Raw genomic sequence first — 12,304 nt, 5'->3', positions numbered from 1 at the left:
GACAACCCCTCCTACACCGCGCGTTAAAGTTATCCACTTAAACTACTCTCAACCTCCAAGCGGACTTTGTCATCAAAAACTACCAGACCTTTTAGCAAAACACTGCAAAGAATTAAGTAACCTTTGTCCACTTGAGAGTGTCAGGAACACCCCCTCCCTCCGTGAACGCACGCTGCACCTTGTTCGCGGTTGTCTTATGGTGCCCATGCCCCTCTCCGAGTCGCGGGAGACATAGCTGTGTTTTCCAGCGTTGCATGAGGTTCACAACTTGTAAACCCATCGGGCTGGATGTCTCTTTTTCTTTTTTCTTTTTTGACCAAAGGAGTTCGCATATTTTTTCCTCTCCAAAGACATTTTCATCAACAAGTCTGGACTCGTGTTCACCATTTGAGCATCAGCCTTGTTTTAGTTAATTCTTCAGAAGAATGTCATCTCTGCCGGGCACTGTACCCCGAATGATGCGACCGGCGCCTGGACAAAACTACCCCCGTACTGGATTTCCTTTGGAAGGTATGTGCAGCGCCTTCAAATGGGTACATGGCTGTCAGAAGCAATGGAAACTTTGAAAATAGTTTGGAACCTATGGCTATATTATTCATAACCAAAACATATTTGTCGGGATAAATGTTTCACTAAACAAATAAATAGTAGGCTATTTATTTTACATTTTTAAACTAAACCAAACAACCTAACCCAGTGTTTGTATGTTTTTAATCGAGCATTTACAAGTGGAGAAAATGTGAAACGGCCTGTTTATGGAACAGAAAAAAAGTAAAACAAGTTAATGTGTGAGGAAAACACAAGAAGAATATGGTGAAAAATATTCATCCTCATATTGGCAGCAGGGCCTATTCGCACAAACGCGGTTCGTGCTCAAGTGGTCTCAATAAAAGACCAAACACGATGCTGACCAGTTACCCCATATCCAGGATTTGCTGAAGTGGCCTGGTGCTACAAATGAATGTAAAATACATTGCAAAGCGACGTATCAAAGGATTACATCAATATTTGTACATCATGACTGTGAATAGTGAATCGGGATGATGCAGCTATCGTTGGTGCCCCTTGAATTCCCGATAGGCCATTCAAGTGTTGTCTGTTTAATTACAAATTATGGGAAAATCCTAGCAAGACGGACTATTGTATTTTTGGATAATTGTGTTCCACGACGAGTTAGACGACAGAAATACAAACAAATAACAGGCATATTTAGTTCAGGCCTACACTGCATTCACTTACATTTTACACAAAAATGACTAAACAAATATCTTCTCCGCTTGTCTCTCTGAATTTACAGCAAAGAGTAAGCGTATAGCCAACCACAATGCAATTTATTATTTAATTTTATGAGGAATTTTATGAAGCAATATTCAGTTTATTTATACAAAATGATTTACGAGTTGCTCATATCTATACGGTCCCATTTTCTTGCCATATAGTGTCAACCCCTCTGGGTCAAGGTCGGGTGAATCAACTCGGCGGTGTTTTCATCAATGGAAGGCCACTGCCAAATCATATCCGACACAAGATAGTGGAGATGGCCCACCACGGCATTCGACCCTGCGTGATATCCCGACAGCTTCGAGTTTCCCACGGTTGTGTATCCAAAATTCTCTGCCGGTATCAGGAAACCGGTTCCATCCGTCCTGGTGCAATAGGAGGGAGTAAACCCAGGGTGAGTTGTGTGCTACTCTTCTGGGGTTAAATCGGCTGAACTATTAATATGCTTATGTTTTATATCTTGAATTGGGGTTATAATTTAATCAATTTTGTATTATCTGGGAAGGATAGCTGTTGCATAGAGGCTTCATGTCATAAACTGATTTCACTAGCAGCAAACACAAATCCTCCTAAACTTGTATTGAAAGTTCGTGGGTGCAGTGGATGTAGCCTTCACTAGCCCTATCTACAATAGCCTGTGTGATAGTTCGAGAAGAGGAATTTAAACGCAGGCCGAAAAGACAGCGACATTTTGTTCATTTGAAATAAAATGTGTTTTCGTTTTCTTTTGCCTTTTCTTGTGTCCTCTCTGCTCTCCCGTCTCCCAAATCAAATCGTTTCGTTGGGCGACAAATTCAACACAAAAGCAGGTAGCAACGCCTGACGTGGAGAAAAGAATCGAGGAGTACAAGCGCGAAAACCCAGGAATGTTCAGCTGGGAAATCCGAGATAAATTGCTGAAGGACGGGGTGTGTGACCGAAGCACTGTACCTTCAGGTGAGGCCTCATCTGGTAAGCAATACTCCTTTTATTTTGTTTTACATCAACGAAAAGACATGCCGCTTTCATTTTGGCAATAATAATAATAATAATAACAACAACAACAATAATAATAATAATAAAATAGCCTAATAATAACAACAATAATAATAATTCAATCATTTAATTGTTAGTGAGCTCCATTAGTCGTGTTCTGAGGGCTCGGTTTGGAAAGAAGGATGATGAAGATGACTGCGATAAAAAAGATGATGGAGGAGAGAAGAAAACTAAACATAGCATCGACGGCATACTTGGTGATAAAGGTAAATACATGGATTTAAAATACTTTACACATGACATGTGCACTTGCTATTTTGCACAATGTTGTTGTTTTTTTTACCGAAGAGATCCCAATGTAAAGCTTATTTAAAATTTGATGTCAACACAAAATTCAGTGACAGGCAATCTTATTTACAACGCAGTGTGTATCACAGGTCATGCGTAATGGGAGATGTCTTTTGCAAATAGCTGCGAGATTTCAATGCTACTTAGCTGGAAGCCATCCGACTGATATACTTAATTATTTATATTGCTCCTGACGGGAGGTATTTGAGGGTAAATTCATCTGCACACCAGATTCCTCTGGAGTGGTGTAAATGGTCCCTTGAAACAGCAACTGACAGATGACCGATGTGACAATCAATATCAATTATCAGCACATGAGCTCACAGTGGTGCGCAATGGTGAACGAGCAGCCATTGAGAACACAGTCAGTGGTCAGCGAAGAAAAAAGAAAACGCTGGACTTTGCTGGAGTGGTGTGTTACCATGGTAGGTTACAACCTCCCGTAGAGACGTCAATACCGGATGGATTATAATTTTGCAGTCCACCATCAAAGTAGACTTTTTTTTAACGATTTGTCGACTTTTTAATGACTTGATAGCCTTACATCAGTGACGGTTCCGATTGTGCATCATCCTTAGTTAAATTGTATTGGCTATATAATCCGTGTGGCATTTACCAAAGGATAGAGCAAATTATAGATTAGGCCTACTATGCAATAGTCTGTGTATTTGACCTATTAAATGCAAAGGTCTAAAAAATAAAATCAGAAAAGAAAAATGCATTTCTCTCAATTGAGACAGGTTTTCTCTAAACTTGAAGATGAACTTCAGTCCAAAAGACCTTCTACACCATTGAAGGCTTTTATAGCAAAGGTTCGGAGGTACAAAGGCAGAACCTAAAAAGCAGGGCAGCGAAAAGGAATGGGGCTGTCCTTTCACATTCAGAAACCCGTAAAGAAAGAGAGAAAAAAAACTTCGGACAAAAGGCCAAGAAGGGAACTAAAGGGAGATGAATTATTCAATACGCCCTGCTGTTAGATAGTTTTGTAATATTATAGAATCGTCTGTTGGAATAGAATGAGAATTGGAGGGTGCAAAATGTTTCATTCTTATTTGGAAATGCCTACTGCTCATTTTGGAATCGCACTATTGTTTGCTTCAACTGTCGTATTTTCCCCAAGTGTGTGTGTGTGTGTGTGTGTGTCTGTGTGAGTGAATGTGTGCGTGCGAGCCTGCGTGTGAGTTTTGTGTGTTTTATGAGGAATATTTTCATGCCATTTCCTAAATTATTATGCTTTGTGCATTTTTAAATTTCGCCCACATAACTCACAGACACATTTCACCCAAACGTATAGCCAATGCATATGATTGACGCAGATAATAATAATGCAAAATATTCTGCACACCTGAACATATTTTCAACATGCACTGGAGCTGCATTTATAATTGGTCATGACTTGGTGCTGTACTTAACGCGGTTTGATATAATGCGTAAATATGACGTCCCTCACCCACCTCGAATTGACAGCCACTTGAGATCAGGGCCAGCGCCAACAATCGGCACAATCCTGGGGACAGCAGGAGCTGGGGCTCTTGGATTATGGATATAGAGAGTGACAATCCGTGATTAGAAAATTTTAGCCTGGGTTCTAGATCATTTTCAAAGCTTCCATGACAGGGTGCAACGGACGAGTGTGATGCATGCACATACTTCATGTACGTTGTTATTATTGTTATTATTGTTATTATTATTATTATTATTATTATTATTGTATTCTATTATTTCTGTTGAATGCAGTGCACCAACGTTTCTGCATCACTATTGTCTTATAAACGTATCATCAAACGTCTGTCCACATGTTTGGTGACACGATCAAACGAGGCCACAGCACGTCTTCTTATATTTAAGTCTTAAAAGATTCGTCTTTGCGCGTGTTTCACTCGCTCATCCAGCTGGCATTTAATAATGTTAAGACTTATTAGAGCTAGTAATGGAAACGGTGTCTTTTGAATGAGCGACTGTGTTGGGGAAGGGTGTAATAGCTCGCAGGCATGGTAAGAAATGTATTTATCCCCAATCAGCCCTCACTCTCTGAGTTTCAAGCACAAACGTTATGTTGAAGGGCTTTAAAGCAGATTAAATTGAGCCTTTTATTTCTTTTCACTTTCATCTCTAAATGGCTCACTCTGACTAGCCCAGGGCAAGAATTTATGAGATTTTAGCTTTTCTTTTACAGTTGTTAAGATTTCGTCTTATTTATTTATTTTATTTTGTTTTTATTTTATTTTTGTTTTATTTTTGGATGGCATTAGTCGATAGGAAACCCTAACCAGCAAAGCAAGATGAAAAAAAATAAAATAACACCAATCACTTTAAGTTAAGGGGTAGCCTATAATTTATCTGCATGCAAATTGCCAGCTGTTTATTACAATACATGGGGGTGGATTTGAGGAGGAAAGAGCGCTTAGGTGCCGTGTCTGAGCCTCACAGAATAACAACTGGTGTTCATTCAGATTTTATGGTGCTTTAAAGAAATGGGGCTCAAGATGGCGAAACCAGACATGGCAATATTTAGTTGTCCTGTTAGCATGTGTTAATTATCATAGCATGCCAGTTTTTTTACAGCATGTCAGTTCTTTCAACACCCATTGCTCAAGATAGGCCTACACAAATATAAACAATCGGCTCCATCTCCTCACTTCCCAACAGCCTTAATGCCAGTCATATACAGAAATGAAAGGCAACAGACCTACATGCATGCATACAACTTAGACAGGTAACCTGATATGCAAAAGCGGTTAGAAAACCATTTCACAAATCAGTGCATGTCCACGGTTCAAAATGATCCGTCAAGATGAATATCGCACCCTGATGCCGACATGAACGACAGATGCTAAAGTGATAACAGCAAATTCATACAATGATAGCAAATGAAATGACAGGTGCTTATCCAATAAAATGCCAGACTAGCATTAAAACATTAATATCAATCTCAAAGAACAGCGGTGTCAAATGTGCAACTGTGATCAAGTCAGGTGCGTTTCACGTCAACGCAAACCACTGGATTACTGGAGGGTCTCTCTGTTTTAGTCAGACGCCTGTTCTGAGAACAGGAGCAAAGGAGACATGTTGAGGTCAAGACCGTGCGTGCCATCTCGTCCAAAGGGCACGGATCCTATAAAGCAACAATAACCATGTGGCTTTCGGGTCAAATAATAATAAACAGAAAATATAATACCCCAAATAAGCCCTATTATATTTCATTAAAATGCCAACTGATCGCAGTGCATATGGCTACATGTTCAAGTAGGGGAGTACAGCAGAGTGTGTTTTGGCCTGTGTTCAGCTAGGCCTACTCATATTTGTGGAATATGAAATTGTGTTTAGGAGTCTCCAATAAGCTTCGTTGAAAGAAAAAGGGACGATGGGATGAGTCGGGAGACCACTTCAAACAAATTCATCTGGAATGGTGTGAGAGAGAGAGAGATTTAGCGAAAGTATGGAGAAGTTATTTAGCTATTAATAACATTTTTTCCTCGGGCATCGAGAGTCACTCCATCTGCACTTTCTCGCAGCTATTTGGCTGGGTTGAAATTGAGGGAGACCCAAATGTTGGGAGGAGATAACACAATCATCACAGCCGCGGTCCTGCGCTGTGCATCAGTGTATTAAACTCGGATTAACCTCCCCTTTCCCCCTCGCTGCCTCTCCAAATTTCATCGGAATTTACATTGGGAGGTTTTAAAGAACATATAAAAAGAAAAACAAACAAATAAATATTACACATAAATAGAAATAAATAGCTATAACAGTAGCCTGCCTCTGTTTCTGAATTGTTGTTTATTATGGCGTTCCAAATACTCTGTGGATGTATTTCCACAGACCTACAAGTTTGTTGTAAGGCTGAAAAGATCCTGTGAACTAAATTATTTTTGACAGCCTCTAATTATTTCGCAGGACCTGTTCAATTTAACACCAACTGCAGCAAATGTAGCATTACAGTATTGTACCACTTACACCGTTAAATTTTACCGTCACATGAAGAAATACTCTTGTAGAGAATTCTCCTCCAGAATAAAACCGTTTGCGCGACGAAGTCCATTAAAACCAAATCCTGATAAACCATGTGACGTAATTCGTGGAACAAATCAAATTAGTCCAACCAGCAACAAATGACCATAATTTAGAATTTAAACGGCTTTGCCAGGCTACGCAACTTTAAGAATTTAAGTGAAGAGTTATGCCATTAAATAATTTGCCCATGAACTGAACAGCCGCATTTTCAAACAGGATGCAGAGGATTTTCTCCCAACCATTTCTCTTCAATTCTCCACTTCAAGTAGCATCACCTTCATTTTCAGCAGCTGTTTTTTTTTTTAGAGTAAAAAACCCTACTGATTTAACCTGACTAAACTAGGCTATACCAGTAGGCCCTATTATAGGCTATTGTTTTAACACTAATTATATAACATGCCATTTCTAAATCTGAGTTTTTACATGCCCTTTTGTAACTGACAGCATGGAGCTACTGGCTTTAGTTCAATGGACAGACATCAAGGTGATAACATGATAGCGCCTCTATGAAGAACTGCTAACTTATTGAGCTATAAGTCACCATTCGAGAACGTGTGTATAGGCCTTAAGCCCCCTGGACCGGGTGAAATATTAATGTGCAATTAGGCTACATCCAAGGGCTCGGGTGACCTGTTAACCTAAAGAGCACCCTTTAGTTGTCATGGAAGGGATTTTGTTGGGTGTTTCAGATTTTTTTAAGTGAGAGGGGAAAAAGAAGGGGAAAAAAATAGAAAGTAGGTGCGAAGAAGTAGAAGCGGCTAGAGGAAATTGAGAGGCTTATAGTCTTTGATCCTTGGCTGCTTTTGCTTATCTGAAACATTTGTGGTGACACCACCACAATAGGAGTTCATCATATTACAGACTGCCAGTGCTGCTTTCAAGCCTGCCTGTCTATTAATTAAAGCATTTCTTGCCATGTGGGACAAGCCCTATCTCGGTGCCCATATTACTAACGCGAATGGTTTTTGGATCTCTGGTGGGCTTTTAAAGGGACAATCTCCCTTTTCTGAGTACTTAGCACAATTCAAAAGTCTATAGTGGAAGACACGAGCATTTTTTTCTTCACATATAAAACCAAGTACATAATCCTTTCCCACTCAATACCTTTGAAGGGACCCCCCTCCTTACTTATGAAAGAAATAGTAGCCTAGGCTATCAAATCCTGCGCTGTAAAACAGTTTGATTACCACACTTTTGGACAGAAATAAAGACATAACAAATATGATAAGAAGTGTTATTTCTGACACACAGACTTAGGTGTCATTCATCACTTAAACGACATAGACGTGAGTGTGTGTGTGTGTGTGTGCGTGTGTGTGTGTGTGTGTGTGTGTGTGTGTGTGTGTGTTTGTGTTGGGGGGGGGGGGGGGGGTGTGAAGGGGGGGTGAAGAACAAAACGAACAAACAACAAGGGAAAACTCCTGCTGGCTCCAATAAAACCGCTGGCCTCGGGGCTTCCTATCTTGTGTCACAAAAGTGTTTTTGATGATGGGACATACCATTACTTCAGTGTAGCATGTTGCCCCATAAAACTGGAAGCTAGCGGAACTTTTCATGACCCCGGCCAAAGCCTTGGATGTCTGTTTTAAGTGAGAGCATCGATGTCTTCATGTCGTTTCGATAATAAATATTTTTGTCTTGAATATATGCCGGTGAATTCAGAAAATATATCTACGATTCACAATATGATATTTTTTCAGTCTAGGACGCATCTGAGCCTTATCCATTCCAAAGACAGTTGCCATCTGGTTAGTGGCAGGGCGTCTACGTTCTTACTTTCCACGGCCTGGCCAGAATTTGGTTTTAGCGTCACTGAACACAAACATATAGGCCTAAACTATTGTTTTCAGATTTGTTTATTGTTCGGGCCACTGTGTGTGGACCTAGGCAAATGAGACTATTTGTTGATTTTTTTGTTCCTTTATTGTCGTTTTCTAATTGCATCAATGAGTTCTTTGGGAAAACAAATACTTAAAGGGGAGGAACTAAACTGGCTGCACTGAATGGAAGAATAGCGGGCCACTTCTTTGCCATGGCGTGTTCAGTGGCCATTCCTTAATCCCGCTTTCATTTTGCCGACAAATGCCAAGAATCTTGTCTGGAAACCCAATGGGAAAGTGATTGGCCAACAAAAGGGAATCATTTGGCAAAGGAAAAATCTGCAAAATGAGGTTCATACGTTTGAGACCATGGTGCACTGCCATTTGTCATACCTTGATTTTAGCTCAGGTATTACGCATGGGCGTAGAGTAGGCTAGGTAAAGGTGAAACGTCATATCCACTGATCTAACAACATATAACATCTAGCAGCATTTAAAAAAGGCATATGATATGTGATTTGACAGACATCCTTTCAGCATCATTATATAAAAGACTAATACGCGAGTTTAAACTTATCAGTTGGCACTTGACAACTTTGGTTGATTCTGCATAAGCACACTGCCCATTGCACATAGGGGCAATTTAAAGTGTAGCGGTCTCTTTTTACTTCCTCTCTATCCGGCTAACTTGATATTTTATGCATGACTGGTTTATTAGTCACCGCTGTGTGGGGGGATTTGACGGGGGCTCCCGGGGTCTAGATACCTTCAGTAAATCCAACTCATTTTGCACTTCCATGTAATTCATCCCGGAAGCCCGAGGAGACGGCCCAAGGTAGAAAAGGTATCTAAACCCTTTCATCCCACGTTTTCTAATAACTGGCCCATAACAAACTCTCACGTTTTTTTTTGCAAACCTTACATTATAATCACGCCATACCAAAGTAGGCTAAACCAGCTCATACTCAGCCGACAGCGAGCAGCCTTGCACATTTGTCATTTCCACAGAGATGGCCTCCAACAATAGAGTAATTTGGTGAATTTGCCCAATTTTTTAGAGTGAACTAAACTAGGCCACGTGTCACTGATTGGCGCTGTGGGTGCTAGATGTCGTAGTCTTTAGTTAGCTAGAAACACAACAGAACGCAACCTGTAGGCTACATCTGGTGATGAGGGCTCAACCCTATCAGTTTAAAGCGCAGGATTACGGAGCATTTGTGGTAAGCATGCAATAAACACATTTTCGGAACAGGTATGCTTACCTTTCTAACACATGGCCTGACCTAATGTTCCCCCTATTACTTGGGCCTATCAGTTCGTTTACAGTTGCACCGGATGATATATTTGTTGTTGGGCATATTACAGGCCTACCGAGCATGATACGTACCATGACGAGTTGGCGGGCGGTAGTGAAACAGCAAAGCATTTCCTGTTATAATAACGATATAATTTTCGGTACCATGCAGTTTGCCTCATTCCATTAATCGCCATCACAACTGTTACCTAAGTACTTCCTGTTACTTCCTGGACAAACACTCAGATTATTTAGGAAAATCAAATGAAGATTGGCTATATTCATCAGAAGTATTAGGCTCAGATTTGGACAGAAAAAAGAGTCCCAACATGTAAAAGGCCTGTGTACAAACCTATTCAACTGAACATTATATTTTCCTTGTCAATTCTGTTTGACTTTTCCTTCAGAGTTGGTGTGTGATTAACAGATATGAAATAATCAAATTTTTGATAAGCGCATGTAACATATTTTATATTGTCATGAATCAATTTTTATCAATGGCCTCTTGGTTCAGAAATGAAATGTTTCTAGATAGGGGCAGTTGGATTACTTTTGCAGGCTATCACGAACAGTCCATTGTGGTACAGAGAACAGAGAGATAAGAAACAGGATGCCCATCAGTATCTCCACACTCTTCACTACAGCTAAATGTTATAATATTACATTTAATTACAATTAGTCGATATGGTGCCTTGCAGTACTACATAGTGAGTTTATATGCAACATGACGTGTAGTGGCAAAGTGGCATTTAGCCTATTTCTTTAACCTGTCTGAATGTAATGGATCTACTACTACTTTTTAAGAAATTAATTGAAAAGTCAACAGTTCTTTACTTTTTCTTTTAAATGCTCATTGTTCCCCATAAGGAATGTCTTTGTAGCTGACCTAAAATCATTCTGATGTTTGACAGCCCACTCTCCCTTTTAACAGTCAATTGAATAGAAAAGGAAAGGGGGTATAGAGAGAACCGTCTGTTATTTTGTGTCTTTGGCCTGGCTACATAAGCCATTCAGACCAGTTGATGAACTCCTCCAAAAGTTTATTAAGAGTGTGGAGATAATAGGAACTAAAGCCTTTAGGCAAGTGGGGAGACAGTTTATAAACTAGCAGCCTTTGTACCCTAAAGGCAGATGCATGAATACCTTTCAATGGGCTCCCTCAAACTGACACGATCAAGCCAGACAACAGCATGTTAAAAGGGAGAGGGCCTTTTTTCTCCCTCCTTTTCTGTTGTGCGGATCTGTATTTTTTTGCATTAATGTACATCTGCGGTGGGAGGGGTCCAATCTGGGCGTGTGTTGAGCCTCAGTCAATACTGCAGCTCGGGGTCTATAGTGCGTTTGAAGTAAAGTCCTGTGTTCCACACGCCCACACTTGGCAGCAGGTGTCAGAACTGCAAGAGAAATATGGTAATCGCAGTCAAAGAAGCAAAGGTCCACCCTCCTCAAAATGGCTGGAATGGAGTATTTTCCGAGTGATTGACTTGGAGGTTGGCCTTTTTTTTTTGTCACACTGCTGTTGGGACTATGGCGGAAAGTTCTAGAACTTTTACCTCAGGGGTTTGTTTCATAGCCAGACTTTTATGAAGTGCTGAGATTTGTTTCTGTTTCTGTATTTTCACCGTAACATAGATAATTTATAATGTCTTTCCCCATCTTATTCCCCAGACACATCTTAAAAGTGAGGTATAGGCATGGAATGATGTCTTTGACGCACATGGAAAAATGTTTCCTTTAGTCTCTCAATTGAAATAACACAACAAATGTGAAAATTAGCCCCCCAAAACAAAGAACCCTCTCCTTGTATCTCTGAAGCCACCAGTGGAATAATAGGACCTGTGATTCGTGACCTCTAGGTCTCCTCCCTTAAGTCCTCTCAATGGCAGGAGTGTCCAAGCAGAGGTGACCCTGGACAGGCCAAGCCCGAGACGTCTGGCATGCATGACGTCCCTGGCAGGTGTTACTATTAGATAGCCACAGCCAGGGAGTTAACCAAAGCAATGCGGTGGACCAGTGCGTGTGAGAGGAGAGGAGAGGAGAGGAGAGGAGAGGAGAGAAGAGACGAGGAGAAGAGAGGACAAAGAGCTGGAGAAGGAGAAAAGAGAGAGCCAGATTAAAGAGAGATTACACCCCAAGACAGCTATTAGAGAGAATGAGGCCACTTCAAACAAAACCAAACTAAATCAAACCATACAAAACACAACAAAACAAGAAAACCTAGAGCAAAATGATCAATCTGTTGGTTTCTAAACACAAAATGCCAATTTCCTCGTCTGTTCCAAGGATAGATCCCTCCACACACACACACATGCACACACACATGCACACACACACCACCACCACCATCAGCCAAAACCTAATGCAGTCTTTGTTACGGTGGTGTTTTCTACTAAACCTGTTTGACCAACTGCAGTTCCAGTCCTAATTCCCTACCCTCCCTCCCATTGGTACCACCACCCGGCCCCAACAGCTAATTTAGTGTCCCACCAAAAGTGCAAAGTGACTTTTAAGAGTAAATTTTGTTTGTGCTGCATCAGATTCAATCAGGGCCTTGCATTAAGATTGGACAGTG

The 12,304-nt window shown here is 40.7% G+C and overlaps 1 protein-coding gene across 2 annotated transcripts in view; it reads left to right on the top strand.

Annotated features, from left to right (window-relative positions):
- The first annotated feature begins 325 nt into the window (after positions 1 to 325).
- The window catches only part of pax7b (paired box 7b), a 54,578-nt gene continuing 42,599 nt past the window's right edge, over positions 326 to 12,304 (top strand). The window contains exons 1-4 of one of the 2 annotated variants that reach the window (XM_062540572.1): positions 326 to 510; positions 1,440 to 1,675; positions 2,088 to 2,217; positions 2,394 to 2,522. In XM_062540572.1, the coding sequence (XP_062396556.1) occupies positions 426 to 510; positions 1,440 to 1,675; positions 2,088 to 2,217; positions 2,394 to 2,522 (580 nt within the window). In that variant the 5' untranslated portion in view covers positions 326 to 425. Of the gene's footprint in view, positions 511 to 1,439; positions 1,676 to 2,087; positions 2,233 to 2,393; positions 2,523 to 12,304 lie in introns of both variants that reach the window. The other variant, XM_062540571.1, reaches the window with a different exon arrangement.

The sequence above is a fragment of the Sardina pilchardus genome, chromosome 7 (assembly GCF_963854185.1).
Source record: "Sardina pilchardus chromosome 7, fSarPil1.1, whole genome shotgun sequence".
Classification (NCBI taxonomy): Eukaryota; Metazoa; Chordata; class Actinopteri; order Clupeiformes; family Clupeidae; genus Sardina; species Sardina pilchardus.
Note: the sequence above shows the minus strand (reverse complement) of the source record. Positions and strands in the feature narration are given on the sequence as shown.